We start from the raw sequence: 18,823 nt of genomic DNA on the forward strand, positions 1-18,823 counted from the left end.
TCTCTATGAACCGAAGACATCTCTTCTAGGAAGAGAATGCAAGGGTATAATAAAAATGTGCATTATCGACTAAAACCAAAGGTAGCAAAAGCAAATAAAACATGCAGAATGTAAAAAAATATCTGCCCCACAGGACAAATAAGAGAAGGCTGTGTTCCTCGCGGCCGTTTGGTGTGAGAGACCGTCTGCTCCCCTCCCGTCTCATCCCCTCCCCGACGGCTGCAGGCCTGGCAGGGGCGGCCTTCGAGCGCCGGGCTTGGTCGGGGGCAGCATCCCGGGAGTTCCTGGCTCCACCAGCCGCTCATTCCCGGCGTGCAGCGGCGCAGGAGAAGAGTGGGAGAGGCAGCGGGAGAGACAGTCCGCCATATTTCTGCCTCACCACGCCCGCAGAGCCAAGCCATTGGAAAGCCCGGCGAGCTGGGCTCACGGTGTGCATGCCCCAGTCTCTGCCTGCCTTCTCTTACTCGCTGGTGGCGCCCTTTCTACCCGCCCCCTCTCTCTTTTTTACTGTTAGGGCAGGAACGAGCCGCAACAGCTCTTTGGTAGCAGCTCTCCCTGCGAGAGGGGCGAGCGACCGTGCCTGGAAGAAAGGTCCACCGTAGGAAGTTATCCCGCCAGGCGCACGCTGAGATTGCCGGGCGGAGGCAGGCTTGCCCACTTTCGGAGGAGCCCAACTGTCGCTTTAGGACAGAGGGAGCGACAGGGAAGTGGGGGGGAGGGATTAACGGCCATTAGTATTTCCGTGGGGGGGTGGTTTGCGAGGGACACTCGGGGACCGCGTTGGTTGCGGGAGGAGGAAGCGGTCGCAGAGGTAGCGGTGAGGGAAGGAGGGAGAGGGGTGACTGTACCGAGCAGCTTGGCTCGCCTAGATAGTGCTGCTGCCGCCGCGGCTGCTGTGGTGGATGTTTTCATGTTGCTTGGTGCATAATTTAGAGGAGGAGTTGGAAGCGGCGACTATTAGAGGCAGGGAACGGGGAATCTGCTGCCGGGGGCCTCCCTCTCTTCTTGTCCGTGTGTGGCATCGAGGCAGCTCCCTGCAGTGCCCGGGTGGGGGCTCCCGGCCAGAGAGCGTCTGCGTTCCCCGGGGCTAGTGCTCTGGTGGGGGGTGTGTGTGTGTGCGCGCGCGTTTTTAGGGTGGGGGGTTGTGGGTTGTGTCTGAACCAGTTAGGAAGAATGACTTTGGAGTCCATCATGGCGTGCTGCCTGAGCGAGGAGGCCAAGGAAGCCCGGCGGATCAACGACGAGATCGAGCGGCAGTTGCGCCGCGACAAACGGGACGCTCGTCGGGAACTGAAGCTGCTGCTGCTGGGTGAGTGCGGGCCGTAGTCGGCACACAGGCCTTAAGTGCCGCTGGGGGTGCAGCCCAGACATCGCCGCCCCGGGCTCCCTCCGGCTGGCCCCACCGGTGTGTTACATGGCGCGGTCGGTTCGGTTTCCCCCGGGCGCTCGCCACCTTCGCTGCGGGGCGGCCGTGGCGATGGCGACGGTGACCCGCTCATCGTTCCTCCGCCGCCGCGTTGTGTGTGTGCGCGCCCGTGTGCAGGCTTCACGGAGGCGCTTGTAGCTGGGTAAATAACTGTGGTTCCTATGGGTAGGTTTGATATGGTAGGGAACCTGAACTTCCAAAATGGAGAGGGAAAGGATGGTTGGTGAGTGAGGGGGTTTTGGGGGAATATCGGCGATGATGGGTGTAGGAGAGTGATGGTAAGGAAGCAGATTAATGAAATAACTCGCAGGGGGAGTTGCTTTGCAGATTGATGGTGACAGGCTTTAATATCTGCATTGTTCTGTGAGCCTTGGAAAGGTTGTCGGGTCACCGGTTGCATTTTTTAAACTGTGATTTTTTATTTAAGGAGGCAAACTGGGATAAGGGGCTTATGCCCGGACTGTAGACTGATTTTTAAAGCAAAAGGAGAAAGAAACCATAAAGACCCAGATGCACCCATGAAGCTGAAGAGTAACCTTAAGTATGCTGGAGGATAACAGGATCTTTAATACCTTTGGAATCCACCCACTGTTAAGGAAATAAAAATCTCATATCATTTCTCTTTAATTAAAACAGAGGTTGTTATTTTGGAGCCACAAGTGTGCAAAGGCAATGTTTGTTTAATAGGAATTTGGCTTGTGTTAAAATAAGCCTTTTGAATTAAAATACATTTGTCTATATCTGATGTGCTCTACTACATTGTGTAGTTCTTGTGGTAATACAGCTTCTGACTTAGACTAGCAGGCATTGAAATATGTCTGCACCGGTGTTTGGTGTGTGGATGAATGGGAATGTTCCAAGTGGATGTGGGGTGTTTATGCTAAAGAATTTTGTCTTGGATCATGTACATGAAAGTAATGATTTATATTGGGGGAATAAACTGCCTTTTCAATAAGGTGAGTTGAAAGGAAGTCAGAATTTATTTTGATGCTTGCTTATTAATGTGTTATTTCCTACTTTAAATAATAGTTGGTCTTCTGTATGTGGAGAAAGGTATTGGGATCCTTAACTGAATGTGGAAAAAGGAGGGGTGGAGACAGATACAATGCTACCAGTAATAACATTCTGTCTCATTTTGGCCTAATTTTTGGTTGATGGAAGTGTGTGTTGTGGCTATTTCAAGATCCAAACCCAAGATAAAATAGAGGACAGATAGCTTGCATTTGTTTAATTTTATGGATGTTTAAGTATAATTACTTAACTATATACATTTGTTACAGGAAAGGCAGTTGATGTTTGACTTGTTACTCAGGTCCAAATTGTTTCTGCATTTCCTGATTTTCTTGCAGTAATGCTAGAGGTTTCTCCCAAGTTTTTAAAAATGCATGAAACTTTTTGAATGATACCAACATATACCACCCAGAGAAGGAATTTAGAGATTTGGTTCTACAATCAGTAGTGCAGAACTTGTATTGTTTTATAAGATCCACCCACTGGTAATATTAAGTGTATGGATAATGGTAGATTAGGGCCTAATTGTGGCATTACTTTAGACCAAATGTAATAAGGTGTTTTCAGAGCAAATAGATAAGAAGCTATCACTTAGAAAGCTTTGGAGAAAACTCACTGATTGCCTGTATGAACATTTTCTGCATATATCAGTATCAGTATAAACCATGCTTCTGAAGATGTAAGCATGATGTATGAGAAACCGAGGTAAACATTCTGCTTCATACTTAATAGCATATCTGTATTTGAGTAGAAACCAGTATAGAAATTGTTATTGTGTACACATTTTTCATATTGTACTTTATCAGCCTCAGTCATATATTTAATTGAAAGTGTTTGTGCATGTGCAGCTGTTTAACAGTTAATGATCTCATCCTGTAAAATGCAGTATAGCAGTGAACCACTGTTGAAGTCATGGGGTTGGATAGAGGTTCAAATTTCAATTTACTAAAAAAAAAAAAGCCCCTACAACAAAACTTTCTAAAAATTTGTTTTAATTAGCGGGTTTCTCTTGGGTATCTGACAGTACTTCTTTCAGTTACTCTCACTGCTTCCCCAGCATAGTCATTTGTTCAGTTCTTAAGTTTGTGTGTTTGGGTCATTCATATGGTTGAGATGGACAAAACCATTTTAAAAATAGGAAAATAATAATTAAAATGGTGAGACTGGGAACATAAATGTCTGAAATTGCTTAAAGTTATCAATTTTTTTAATTGACTTGACCTCTACTGTCCTATTACATATCTTTGTCCCTCAAAACTTAAAGTAGCAGTATTGCTTAACTCTATTTTATGTAAATGTTAGGCAAACTTTTTTCAAAAGTGCCAACTTCTCAGTCCCGCTTCGAAAAATGTTGTTGGACTTAGAAGCCTAAGTGGGTTAAAGGCTTTTGAATATGGGACAAAAGTATATCCTTTTGATCATAAGGAGAGAACACAGCTTAAGCTGATCTGTGTTAATTGACCATGTGTGCTCTTTGAACTTGTTGCAAGTGCAGAGTAAAAGGTATTAACTCAAAGGGTTTTAAGGAACAGATGAGCATACAAATGAGCATATCTATGCCATGTTTTTTTTCTTGTTTAAAAATTAGATGTACATACAAATGCACATATGTAGCAAATATAAAGAAAAAATCCTCTTTTCTGACCCAGAATTTCTTTTTTTTTTTTTTTCTTCCTCCTCAACTTGTAGAAATTAAAGTGCTTCCTTGCAAAGTGAAATATTTCCCTCCTAACTGTGTAGGTTACTGTTACTGTGTGACACACGCTATGCTGTGTACACCCTTCTTGTGTATTAATAATGATATCTTTTTACTTTTCATGGGATCAAAGAGTTTAAAATGTTGAAAGTAATTTCTGGAAAACTTTTTTTGCATGCTAAGATTATTTTAAATTGTTAGTTAAAAAATAAACCCTCTCCATGATTAAACATTAAAATAACACTTTTAGGTACTGCATTGAGCATCATTGTCCTGTTCTAATCTATTCTAAAAATTAAGCAAAGTATCTTTTTTATTATAATTCTAAAAAGTGAGAACTCTAACATATGCACTAAAGTGTATTACAAAGACATAGTAATAGTTCAGCTAGCATAACTTGGCTGTACTGTTTAAGGTACTTTGGAACAAATTCAGTCTTCCACTGAATTTGGTTTTCATCTCCTGTATTTTTCAAATTCTTCTGGATTTCATCACTACTGAACATTTTGTAAAACCTTATGATTGTTCTCCAGAGCGTAAAGTTGTTAATATCCATCTGTTGTTTGCTGTTGTAAAAACATTTAATGTTATAGTACGAAAAAAATGAGGTGTTTTATATTGGTATGTACCAAACAATGTACAGTATTCTGCATGCTTGTGTTTTAAGCATGTATGTATGTATTTATTGTTAAGTAGTAAGAGCCATGTGCTCTAGCTTTCTATGTATATCATTTTGACTGTCATCAGTGGAAGTTTTGCCTGGCCTCAGAAAACAATGTTTGGGCCTAAATGTTAGATTGTAGCCATAAACTTTCACTATTGGACATACTATGCCTGTACACTGTATATACTTATGCATTATTTTCTCATCAGGAAAGTATCTGGAGTATCTAAGAAAATAATTAGCAATATCTTGCTAGCTATGTCTATATATCTATAAGCTTTGGCAAAATTAAGTATTGGAGGGCTTGACAGTGCGTTTGCTATTTTGTATCATGCTTGAAGGTATTGTGACGTGCAAAACATGGCTCTTAAGGCAAAGGTGTTCTTTCTATTTGAAATAGCAGATGAGTCAGTGAAGCAAGATGTCAAATATGAGTATCCTTTCATTCTCTATATGTTACCAAAGGAAACAGGTGGGAGGTAAACCATTTGAATTTAGCATGAATTGCAACTAGTCTTAACTGGAAGACTTTTTTTTGGTTCTCTAAACCTACAGGAGAGATATATATATATATATATATGTTTGGTTGGGTTAGTTTGTTGGGTTTTTTGTGTTTTTTTTTTTTAAATACCTGTGTTAGCTGAATGAAAGAACTGTCGTGGTTTAACCCCAGCCGACAATTAAGCACCACACAGCCGCTCGCTCACTCCACCCCACCCAGTGGGATGGGGGAGAGAATCAGAAAAAAAAAAAAGTAAAACTCGTGGGTTGAGATAAAGACAGTTTGATAGGACAGAAAAGGAAGGGAAAATAATAGTAGTAGTAATAATAATAATAGAATATACAAAACAAGTGATGCACAGTACAATTGCTCACCACCTGCTGACCGATGCCCAGCCAATCCCGAAGCTGTGGTATCCCCTGGCCAACTTCCCCCAGCTTATATACTGGGCATGATGTCATATGGTATGGAATACCCCTTTGGCTAGTTTGGGTCAGCTGTCCTTGCTGTGTCCCCTCCCAGTTTCTTGTGCACTCCCAGCCTCCGCTGGCAGGGCAGTATGAGAAGCTGAAAAGTCCTTGACTTAGTCTAAACACTGCTTAGCAACAACTGAAAACATCAGTGTGTTATCAACATTATTCTCGTACTAGATCCAAAATACAGCACTATAGCAGCTACTAGGAAGAAAATGTAACTTTATTCCAGCTGAAACCAGGACAAGAACTCAGTGAATTAGCAAAGACTTAGACTTAAAAAAAACTTGAAGAGGAAGTGGGCCCATCAAGCCAACAATGAATCTTCCTTCCCTGCTGTAATCTGAAATACCTATGCAAGTAGACAGTCTCCTCTATTTATATAAGTAGGTAAACTGATACTATGAATGTTTCAGTTTTATGCACACAAGAGAAAAATGCTGATATTGGATAGTGTATTCTAATTGGCTATTTTCTTTTCTCTTCATTAAAGCAGAAAACTTAATTATTTTGAAACAGTATTGCAACCTTTTCTTATTATCTTGTATTGTTCCATACTTATATTCGCACAGAACACTTGAAAATAATTTTAGGTAGTTCCAACAGTATGTATTTATGATTAGAAAACAAACAAATACTTAATATAAATCTTGATGATATGTGTTGAAACTAGACTGGTAAGTATCTCTTACTTTGGAGAAGCTGTTTCTAAGGTTATCTAATTTAATTCTGGATGACAAACACTGATATAGTCTATTATATATAGACATATACATCCATATATAAAAATAACTGGTTTTGAGGATAACATGAATCATCATCTTGGTATCAATGTGATATCATGATTTCACATTTTCAGGAAAAGAGCATATTAATTTTTTTAATGCATGATAAAGGAATATTTTATTTTCAGCCCTTATAAAGGATTTTCTTGTGGGTTGGGTTTTTTTTGTTTGTTTTGATTTTCCTTCTTTAGAAGTGATCTACTGTAGTTAATGGAAATTAGCTTAGAACCTCAGTAGTCAAAGAATGCTGACTAACTTAATTTTGCTCATATGTCAAAAAGCCAAGGGACCCCAAATTTGTACTTCCCATTAAAAACAGTATTGAATTTGTACAAGAGGGAAACATATATGCTGAACAGAGGAATCTCTTGAGAAGGGACTTTGGGGTATATATTGTAATGTTAAGAAATAATTCTGTGTTTTTAGCTACTTCAAATTATTTTTGTTGGTGTATAAAGGCAATGGCAGTTTCATAAGGGGCAGCATTTCTTTTGAAGTAATTTTGCAGAGATTGTCATATTAATCCCAGGAAGGTGTGAAAATAGCATTATAAGGTAGATGTGTGTTTCTTGCTCTGCTGAATGGAATAACACTCAGGAAAGATGTGTTCTCATACTTGAACAAGACTGTATGAACAACTCTTGCTAATAAAATTATGGGAAGTTTTTCAACATTCACCTTTTATTTGCTCTACTTATTCTTGCTAGTCAGACTTTTAAAATCAAGAGCAAGAAAGCAATATCAAATCTGGGGAAAGACTTGAATGTAGGAAATACTATGAAGCCATATATACGGTATTCTTAAGATCAAAGAAGTAAGCGTGCAGCAGGCTTTAAGTATTGTGTTAACCCTATGCAAAGAAATGAGATACATTAATACTGAAGGGCATGAGTCTAAGTGATACTACAGTTTGGAAAGTTTTAAAAGTTACTAGGGAAGTTCCAGGAACAACATAGATGTAGGTGTTTTGGTTTTTTTTTTTTTTGTTTAGTTTTTTTTTTTTTTCAAGCTAAATTTAAGAATAGAATAGAATACTTCAGTTGGAAGGGATCTACAATGATCATCTAGTCCAACTGCCTGACCACTTCAGGGCTGACCTAAAGTTAAAGCATGTTATTAAGGGCATTGTCCAAATGCCTCTTAAACACTGACAGGCTTGGGGCATCGACCACCTCTCTAGGAAGCCTGTTCCAGTGTTCGACCACTCTCTTGGTAAAGAAATGCTTCCTAATGTCCAGTCTAAACCTCCCCTGGTGCAGCTTTGAACCATTCCCACATGTCCTATCACTGGATACCAGGGAGAAGAGATCAGCACCTCCCTCTCCAATTCCCCTCCTCAGGAAGCTGTGGAGAGCAATGAGGTCACCCCTCAGCCTCCTTTTCTCTAAACTAGACAAACCCAAAGTCCTTAGCTGCTCCTCATAGGACATTCCTTCCAGCCCTTTCATCAGCTTTGTTGCCCTCCTCTGGATGCATTCAAGGACCTTCACATCCTTCTTAAATTGTGGGGCCCAGAACTGCATGCAGTACTCAAGGTGAGGCCGCACCAGCGCTAAATACAGAGGGATAATCACCTCTTTTGATCAGCTGGTTATGCTGTGTTGAATGCACCCCAGGATGTGGTTTGCCCTCTTGGCTGCAAGGGCACACTGCTGAGTCCTACTGAGCCTGCTGTCAACCAGCACCCCCAGGTCTCTTTCTGCAGGGCTACTCTCCAGCCACTCCTCTCTCAATCTATACTCGTGAGAGTATTTCAACTCTTAAGTCTTTAATCTGAATGTTAATTCTCTTGCTCATGTTAGAGAATGTTGGATAAGAATGCCTGAAACTATTTCAACCCATGTTTCTGGGTAAATGGGAGTTGGCCAGAAAGTCAGACAGAAGGTTTCCGTAGCAGCAAATGCTAACTTATAAGGCCAGAAAAACTTAAATGCATAAAAGTTGGGAAAGATGCCATCGTTCCTTGTACTTTTAGGAACCTATCAGGCTTGGGAATACTGAGGATCGTATATGGGACTTTTTTTTTTTTTTTTATTATTTACTATGGTACTGGATTTACTAAGCACTATGTGTGCCACTTCATGTCATAGACCAACAAAAATTAAATGCTTGTACTGGGTCTGGCTGGGATGGAGTTAATTTTCCTCATAGCAGCCTGTATGGTGCTGTGTTTTAAATTTGTGACTAAAACAGTATTAATATCACCAATTTTTTGGCTACTGCTGAGCAATGCTTTCACAGTATCAAGATTTTCTCTTTTTTTCCCCACTCTGCCCGCCCCCCCCCGCCAAGTGAATAAGTGTGTGTGTGTGGGTAGGAAGTTTGGAGGAGACACAGACAGGACAGCTATTCCATAACATATGATGTCATGCTCAGCAATACAAGCTCTGGGAAAGAAGGAAGAAGGGGGGAAATGTTCATGGTTATGGCATTTGTCTTCCCAAATAACCATTGTACATGCTGAGGCCCTGCTTTCCAGGAAGTGGCTGGACATCTGCCTGCTGATGGGAAGTAGTGAATTAATTCCTCTTTTTGCTTTGCTTGCACGTGTAGCTTTTGCTTCACCTATTAGTCCGTCTTTATCTTGATCCACAAGTTTTCAGCTTTTGCTCTTCTGATTCTTTTCCTCATCCTGCTGTGGGGGGAGTGAGCAAGTAACTGGGTGGGGGCTCAGCAGGAGCAGGGAGGAGATTGTTCCCCTGTACTCGGTACTGGTGAGGCCACACCTCGAGTACTGTGTTCAGTTTTGGGCCCCTCACTACAGGAAAGACATTGAGGTGTTGGAGTGTGTCCAGAGAAGGGCAACAAAGCTGGTGAGGGGCCTGGAGCACAAGTCTTATGAGGAGTGGCTGAGGGAACTGGGGCTGTTTAGTCTAGAAAAGAGGAGGCTGAGGGGAGACCTTATCGCTCTCTACAACTACCTGAAAGGGGGTTGTAGCGAGGTGTGTGCTGGTCTCTTCTGTCAGGTGGCTGGTGATAGGATGAGAGGAAATGGCCTCAAGTTGAGGCAAGGGAGGTTTAGGTTGGATATTAGGAAAAATTTCTTTGCTGAGAGGGTTGTCAAGCATTGGAACAGGCTGCCCAGGGAAGTGGTTGAGTCACCATCCCTGGAGGTATTCAAAAAGCGCATAGACAAGGCACTTCAGGACATGGTTTAGTGGGCATGGTTGATGGTTGGACTCGATGACCTTAAAGGTCTTTTCCAACCTAAATGATTCTATGATTCTATGATTAGCTGCTGGCCAGGGTCAACCCACCACAGTGTTAAAAATAAAGGAATGGCTTATGCATCTTCAGCAGGTTCTGAGGGGGAGGGGAGAGAGTGAATGTGAATGCCTGAGGATTAATCTTCTACAGTGGCAAGTAGTTGAACTTGTGGCCCACTATTTAAAGGTGTTGAGCATTCACCTGTCCATTGGCTTTTAGAGGGTCAATGTGGGTGTACGAATTCACCTGTATAAAAGCTTTTGCGATATATATGAACCTATAAGAGAAAAGAAGACTCTGTGATTTTTTTTTTCCTTCAAATAGGAAATGTATGACCAAGACTATTAATTTTAGGGCAATAGATGCAGTCTTGAGCTAAAAACTCTTAGAGATGGAGGTACTTGCACAATTTTTGGTATATTATAAAAAATAACTTTCCCCTGTAAAACATTGTCCCTGTTCTTAGCTTGGATTTATCCAGGATTTACTTCTAGTCACTTGTTATTATATCTCGTTTATTTTGACCTCTGATATTAGATATCTGACCAGTGGACACTTAGAAACTGAGACCAAGATACTCATTAATCTTTGTATCTATTGTGAAGCTAAATGAATTGATTTCCTAATGCTAACTGTAGGGTGAATTTTTGAATCCTTTAATCATTCTTATAGTTCTCTTTTTAATCCTTTCTAACATTACTTCTGAATTACAGACAATGAGAAATGAACGCTGAGTCGTATATATTCTTTACTACAAGTACAGAAGTAAAATTTATCTTCTACTAGTTGAGATTTCTACAAGGAATACAACAGCCTTTTTAGTCATGGCATCAAACTATTTGTGTTTAGATGACTATCTACCATAACTAAAATATTTTTCAAATTAATTGCTTTTCAGGGTGGATTCATTCATTATTTGCAACATGCTTTCTCTGTTCCTGTATAGTTAACCTTACATTTAGCTGTATTCAGAAGCACAGTCTCTGCCTGTTCCTGGTTTACGGGTTATTCCAATTACTTCACATCATATCCTCTTCTTAATTTACCAGTTCACAGCTTTTGTGTCACCTATAGGTATTGTCAGTAATAATTTTAGATTTTTCTTCTATCTTGTGGGTAAAGATACTTAAGTTTCTTATCAGGATCGAGGTATCACTGGGATGCTATTAGAAACAGAGCTGTCCGAGGACTTTCTCTTATGTAATTTAATGCTTACTGCTTAAACAACTCTAATGCGTGCTACATTTGTTTGTTGTATGTCACCAAATCAGTTGCTTAGCAGAAGTCTAGTTCCTCGAAACTGCTGCATTTATAAACCAAACCATTAGAACTGTTGTAACTGCATAACTCTTGGTATGCAATCTGTCTCTCATCCCATTTCCATCCTTGCATGTTTGTTTTTTTTGTTTTGTTTTTGTTTTTTTGTTTGTTGATATTTCAAGACTTATAAGGCAGGAGGGCTTCTCAGTCAGTTCTTCTAAAATTCTTTGATAAGAGGTGTCTTGACCTGCTGAGTAACAGTGTTCTAACTTTAGTAACTGCTCTGTAACATCTTCAGTAACTGCTGTAGTGGAAACTCTTTCATTGTCACTTTAAATATGATCTGTGTTTCCCTAAAAACAAAATAAATATTTACAAACTATGTGTGAATTTTCTATGTTAATATCCATTTAGTAAAGGACTAATGCTGTTTTAAGTTTTTTTTTCTGTATGAAAATGTGAAGTTTAAAAAACAACACCACCAAAAAATAATCTCTGGAACCCTTGAGTTCTTAATTTCACTTTTTTTTTTCCTTCCCCGCCCCCCACAATTTTTAATACTTCCCAAGGTTTTGGCTTATCTATTTCAACTTTCTCTTTTTATCTCCCCTGTTATCCAGACTGCTTTTATTGTTTTTCAGGCTTGCTTGTTTTGTGGAATTGAGGCCCTCTAGCTAATTAATGAAGTGTTCTGAAATGACTCTCAGTTGTTCCCATTTTAAATTTAAATGCAGTTGTTCTCACTCCTAATTTTGTTGGTTTTTGTTCAAGTATATCTCATGAAACAGGAAGGATTTGTACTACTGGTTTTGGACTTCTTTTGCTTGCACATAGCAAATGTAATCAAGTCATGATCACATCCTCTAAAAGTTACTTTTTACTTCAGTTCTGCCGCAAGTTCTTTTTCTTAATATGCTAAGATGTATTTCTGTATGGTGCTTTTCTATGTTAGAAAATTATAATTTCTGAGATACAGAAATTCCAAGGTCATTTGCTTGAGACTTTTAGCATCAGTTACGTGCCCCTGGGAGACTATTACCTCCTTCCCTTTTCATTAAACTTAACTGTTTAAAGAGCCCCACTTAGTTGTCTGTCAAATCAGCTGTGACTTGGTCATCTGTCATGGCTCCAGCTTTTGTATCAATTTTTGTATCTATGTGGTGGGTTGACCCTGGCTGGACACCAGGTGCCCACCAAAGCCATTCTATCTCTCCCCCTCCTCAGCTGGACAGGGGAGAGAAAATATAACAAAGGGCTTGTGGGTCGAGATAAGGACAGGGAGAGATCACTCACCAATTACTGTCATGGGCAAAACAGACTCAACTTGGGGAAAATTAACTCAATTTATTGCCAATCCACCAGAGTAGGGTAATGAGAAATAAAAGCAAATCTCAAAACACCTTCCCTCCACTCCTCCCTTCTTCCCGGGCACAACTTCACTCCTGGATTCTCTACCTAGCCCCCACAGCGGTGCAGGGGGATGGGGAATGGGGGTTATGGTCAGTTCATCACATGTTGTCTCTGCCACTTCATCCTCCTCAGGGGCAGGACTCCTCACACTCTTCCCCTGCTCCAGCGTGGGGTCCCTCCCATGGGAGACAGTCCTCCACAAACTTCTCCAACGTGGGTCCTTCCCATGGGCTGCAGTTCTTCACAAACTGCTCCAGCATGGGTCCCTTCCACGGCGTGCAGTCCTTCAGGAGCACACTGCTCCAGCGTGGCTCCACCGTGGGGTCACAAGTCCTGCCAGAAAACCTGCTCCAGTGTGGGCTCCTCTCTCTCCACGGATCCGCAGGTCCTGCCAGGAGCCTGCTCCAGCGTGGGCTTCCCATGGGGTCACAGCCTCCTTCGGGCACCCACCTGCTCTGGCGTGGGGTCCTCCATGGGCCACAGGTGGATATCTGCTCCACTGTGGACCTCCATGGGCTGCAGGGGGACAGCCTGCCTCACCATGGTCTTCACCACGGGCTGCAGGGGAATCTCTGCTCCAGTGCCTGGAGCACCTCCTCCCCTTCCTTCTTCACTGACCTTGGTGTCTGCAGGGTTGTTTCTCTCACATGTTCTCACTCCTCTCTCTGGCTGCCGTTTCTGTGCTGCCGCAACTTTTTTCCCCCTTCTTGAATATGTTATCCCAGAGGCGCTACCACTGTTGCTGATTGGCTCGGCCTTGGCTGGCGGCAGGTCCATCTTAGAGCCGGCTGGCATTGGCTCTGTCAGACATAGGGGAAGCTTCCAGCAGCTTCTCACAGAAGCCACCCCTGTAACCCCCCCGCTACCAAAACCTTGCCACGCAAACCCAATACAATCTATTAGAATTTAAACTGAAAACCTTAAATATCAGTGGTTAGAAGCCAATTTTCAAGCACAGAAATGTTAATCGCTGAACTTTCACTCATGTAAATCTTTGCTTCAGTTATACTTCTCTGTTCAAATTTAATCTGTATATTAGCAAATTTTCGGGTTTATCACCTACACATCTAGCATTTTTGTACAGACAGTTGAATTTCCTCTATTAATTTGATGCTTTGTTTAATTTTAATCTTTTTTTTTTTTTTTTTTTTTCTGCCAAATAAGTGCACTATTGTTTTCCCTCTTAATCTTCCCTTTCAGTAGTGAAATGATACTCTGGCCTCTTTGGCTGGTCTGTCTTTCTGAATGTTGTTCCTTTTAACGATGAGAACTATCCAAACTCCACAACTCCATCTTCCATATATGTCCAGTGACTGTTCCCCAAAACAAAACTCTCTATTGTATATTCTTTACCTGTCCAGGAGTTCACCCCTAGGTGTTGTGGTGGTTTTTTTTTCTCCTGGTATGGAACAGGATTGTTGTTTAAATTGGGTGTCAAGCTAATAAATGTGGGATATTTAGATTTTTATGATTTGGAAGAATCAAAATTATTGGTTTCATAGTAAAACTGAAGTATCATCAGTGGATACTCACAGATGACATGTTCACATATGTTCAATTTTGCTGTCATTGTCTGTGTTAAATATAGTTATGCAAGTCCCTTGATCTATTGTCAGGGATCCAAATAGAGTGCACTTTAATGGAATAGCTATCCCAGCTGTATGCACCTACCCCTTGGGATACCTGCACATTTATCTTATGTACTATATGCACTGTGCTCGTGGCTCATGTACCGCACGAGCACTATATGACTATACACCAATGCCTTTGTGCAAGGGGCAATGCTTGGTGAATGTTGGCAGCAGCTATTTAGCACTTCTGTGAAATATGAAAAAAGTGTCATGTTACACCTTGAGAAACAGTGACTTTGGAGGACTGTTATAAGGCCGCCTGCATTTTCTGCAAAGGGTTCAAGTGTGTCCTTAACAGCTGTGTGGTTCTCCTGAAGGAATTGAATGCTCCAGGACTTAACTGCAAGTGGAAGAGTCTGGGATGCTTACAGTATACCTTCTGGGATGCTTACAGTATACCTTCTCTCTCTGATCATAGTCTAGCTTTTGGTCATGGCCAGACTTAATCTTACCAAAATTAGGGTTTGGGGCCTGTGGGACTACGTTGTCCTACATGCCTGTGGTGACCAGCAGGTTGTGCATAATTTTCATATGTGGATGAACACAGCTGAAGCATGGTTGGGATTTGACTCCTGCTCTCCAGCACTGACACATGTAGCCTGAGCTCCTGTACCCCCTGGAAATTAGTTTCCTCGTCTAGTAGAACATTTAAACCCCTGACTCATTCTGCGGTGGGCAGGGATTTTGGGGTAGTGAGTCCACAGTGAATGTGCTGCAGCATCATCTTGCAGATGTGTATGAGCTATGTTGCTAGTTCACCCAGACCTTTAATTAGCGTGGCTGGAATCTTACTATGCTGCCCCTCACTTATCAGTTGCTCATGTGCTAAAGGATTTAAAAAAGATTATTTTGCAGACACTCCTGGGCCACTATGACTGGCTACTTGAGGAAAATTAGTGAAACCCTTAGTTCTGCAGTTTGGAGGGCTTCCAGCAGTAGTAAACCAGTACACTTCTTGGGGAATAGCAGCCTCTGTGCTGGTAATCTATCATGTGGGGTAGACAGCAGGATATCTTGTTACTCTGGATTATGGGCTCTATTGGGTAGCCTAGGTCTACGTTTCAACTGAGCCCTGAACTTCTACAGGATTGAGGCAGAATGTAGCTTCAAGTAGTTGACTGTAAGCCAAGGCACCTTCAGGACTGACCTGGTGTCAGTATCCCCAGTGTGGTCAGCATCATTGTGCAAGGGGTTTGGCAAATAATTACTAATGGAGTGGTCACAGCAGGACTGAGACCTTCCAACTCAGGTACACACAGGTTGGCAATGCCCCTAATGCCATATGTGAAGTACTTAATGATACTGTGCACATAAGCCCAGGTCAGTACCAACACATCCTGATAAATAATGCTTGATCATGATAAAAAACTTGGCTCTTCTGCCCAGTGCTCAGGTGCTCTCTGTCTACTGCCAGCAAATTCCCTTTGTGCACAAAACAAAAACTTTTTTAGGTAACACAAGATAAAAACACTCTCTTCTCTTTCCCTCCCAACACTCTTGCTAACATAAATGTGCTACAAAGTCAGGAGATCTTGCAAAGGCCAAGATCTATCTGTAGGTTCCTTTTTTAATGTAAAACTGATGCTCAGTGCTCTTATGGTAACTAGGCAGTGAAATCCTTGAAGAGGGTTAGGCCTCAACAAACAGGAGATCTCCTTTAGCCTTCAAGTAGTCATGCTTGGCTCTTTGCCATTATTTTCTAAAAAGGGCAGGCAGACTTCTGATTTTTCCTTTTATATCCCTGTGTTTTGTTTTTATTTGTAGTGGTCTTCTGAGCCCTCAATCTGTGGAACTTCTTTGCATCTTGAGCTGAAAAAGCAAATAATGACAAGTCATTTCCCAGGCTCTCCTTAGCTGTTTCAAATAATGGCTATTAGTGGAGTTGGCTTTTTGATGCTATACTATTTTCTTTCTCTCTGAAAATCCATAAATGATAAGAAAAAATCCATTTGAATACTGGATTATCTTTTTCCTGTCCTTTCCCAGTAGCCTGCTTTAAATGTACTAAGACCTTTGTTTGCTATAAAGATTCGTCTTTCAGTCTCTCTTTCTCTACAGAATAAATTGTTTAACCCCCCCCCCCAAAAATAACTTCCATATTATTGAATAGAAGAAATGGAAAAAAACCTTGAAGCTTTAGGTGTGCACTTTTCCTCCAGCCAAGTATAGTGAACATGTTAGTTTTCAAATATATCTTCTCCTATGATGAAGTACTCTAGAATATCCCAGGTTTCCTTCATTGAGAGGACTGTAATGAGGAAGTCTAGAAATTAAGTTTAGGATTGCAGTTGTAAATGAAGGTTTTCCTGCCATTCTCCTTTTTTATTCAATTGCCTTACTAATGAATCCTCTTTCTGGAGATCATAGGTCAGGATCTTTCTCACTCTCTTCCAATTTGGATAGTTTAATTGAAGAAATTAAGTCTATAGGAAGGCTACTTAAAACCAGACAGGAAATATTTAATTATTTTCCTTAGCATTTTCTTTCAGAGCAGAGGGGAAAATGATTCTCTCCAAGTCTTTTTGAAGTGGAAGACCTCCCTGACCAATTGATATTGCAAATTCAAGCATTTAATGCTTTCACAGTAATCTTGTTCTGGATTTGGGCAGTCCTTTAAGTCTGTCAGCAAGCAAGGTAGATTGTTTTTCTAATAATGCAGACTATTGCAATTCTATATTGTGACATAAATGTCACCTAGGAGTGTTTCTTCTTTTCTTAAGCTAACAGTATCTCTGTAATGATAAATACTGTGGGTGTTATTCTCCTCCCAGTAATCTCATTGTAATTATAATTCTTCATAAAAATGCTGGAAATGACACTAGGCTTTGTTCCTGGATCAATTTAATGAATCCACACTCACCATCATTTCTCAAACAAAACACTGATTCAGGCTGATCTAGGTTTTGGGTGTTGGGTTTTTTTTGGTAGTGGTGTTTAGTGTTTGTTTTTTTTTTGTGTGTGTGTGTGTGTTGGTTTTTTTTTTTTCCTGTTTGCTTTATAGTGCATTTGATATTGTAAATTATCAGGGAGTCAGACCAACATTGCAATTTGTCTTTGAACCACTTAATTACTATGGCTTGGATCCTGCTGGATGATTCTATTTCTAAATGATCGGGAGTTTGCCTTCAACTGAGGACTCTGGGTCAGTATTTTCATATAACAACTTTTCTCTTTGGAAAAGTATCATACTGACACTAAGTATTCAAGTTGGGGGAGGAGAGAAGAGGAAGGAGATATTACTCTTGTAGATGATACTGTTCCCCATCTATCTTATTATCCAGTTTATACGCTGAGATGGAGAAGAGACCAAGGTACCAAAGCGGTAGCTTTTAGTAATTTATGTTGCACTAGAAATGCTTGCCGAGGAGTAGTAAGATTTTCATGTTACCCAGACTTCACTAAATGTCTGAACTAAGCTTCACATTTAAATATATTGGGAACATCATCTTGTTATAATTCCATTAAAAATTGCTATTTATAGGACTTCCTTGAAAGATGCAACAAAGGATATAAATATAGAGATTTCTGTAAACTAGTTTGCATGAGTAAATCAGCAGAGTAATCCAGCAACTATTGCTTGTAAATATTTCTGAAGCTTAGAAATGTTCATGAAGAATTAGACAAAAAGTTGTGTTTTAAATAAGTTGCAATAGTTCAGAAAATGAAAGGAACCAGAAGTCAAGAAAAAATATAACAATATAGCTATTCAAAAGTGAGGGGGGAAAGAAAATTTACAGCAGTTTGCAAAAATGCAGGTGACAAAAATGCTTTTATTTCACCTGTAGCATTGTGTGGCTGTGTTGAAAAGAACCTAGTTAATCAGCAAATCTACCCTTTCATTATCTGTATATGCTGTTTGCATGTGTCAGTTGTCTGACCGAAGCAATCTTCCACAAGAGGATGGGGTTGATCTTGCTGCAGCTGGAAGAAATAATCCTAGTTTCAGCACACAGTCTGCTGCCCCCAGTGCTGGCTCTGGTACTTAGCAGACCCCTCATTTCAGCTCTCTAAACTGGCCGAAAACTTTTCACCCTTTTGTACTGATTACTGAGAGGTACTAATATTTTTGGTGGCACCGGTAGTCATTTGTTCTGAAAAACCTTATTATGAGATGTTCTAGACTATGCAGTCATACTGGTGTTTGGAAAGAATTTTGACTAATATTTTTGAATGTGTATATGGAAGGTCCTGTCACTGTCTCCTCTAAATGTCTGTTTAAAACCACTGAAATTCAAGGCGTTTATTTCTGGTACATCTGTCTTTAGTTACTGGCTCCTCACACTGCAGCTATTGGCAGACTTGCACACCTGAATGCATGCATTTATCCTCATCATGTCACATTGTGTAGATGAAGAATCTATTTCAAGAGATTCCAGGATTCTCAGAGAGAACTGGGTCCTCCATCAGGGAGCACTTCAGTACCTGACTTATTTGCCCATTGACCTGATTTAGAAGCCTAGGCAGAATAGGATTAGTGAGTAGGTACATGTATAAATAATAAGAACTGTGAGGTCAAGGCAGAATCAGAAGCCAGGACTCTACCTTTTGACTGATGGTGAGAACATGGTTCCTTTTATCTGATGATGCTTTCTTGAGAGATTGAAGATGGGAGTTTGAATTGTATTAGGCAAATGAATTAAAACTTTTCCACATTCAGCATGACTGCTAAAGACTAAGCTGTTTTATGTAGAAGAGGTTATTGCCTCCTCTGTCTGTATTTTGAAGCAGAGAAATTGCCCTCACACTGTATGACAAGCT

At 40.8% G+C, this 18,823-nt stretch overlaps 1 protein-coding gene across 3 annotated transcripts in view; it reads left to right on the forward strand.

The window, feature by feature from the left end:
- Positions 1–767: 767 nt before the first annotated feature.
- Positions 768–18,823, forward strand: part of LOC138683532 (guanine nucleotide-binding protein G(q) subunit alpha-like) — a 154,247-nt gene continuing 136,191 nt past the window's right edge. Inside the window, exon 1 of one of the 3 annotated variants that reach the window (XM_069775484.1) lies at positions 768–1,309. In XM_069775484.1, the coding sequence (XP_069631585.1) occupies positions 1,174–1,309 (136 nt within the window). In that variant the 5' untranslated portion in view covers positions 768–1,173. The remainder of the gene's footprint in view (positions 1,310–18,823) is intronic. The other 2 variants (XM_069775486.1, XM_069775485.1) reach the window with 2 other exon arrangements.

Source organism: Haliaeetus albicilla, chromosome W, assembly GCF_947461875.1.
Source record: "Haliaeetus albicilla chromosome W, bHalAlb1.1, whole genome shotgun sequence".
NCBI classification, from domain to species: Eukaryota; Metazoa; Chordata; class Aves; order Accipitriformes; family Accipitridae; genus Haliaeetus; species Haliaeetus albicilla.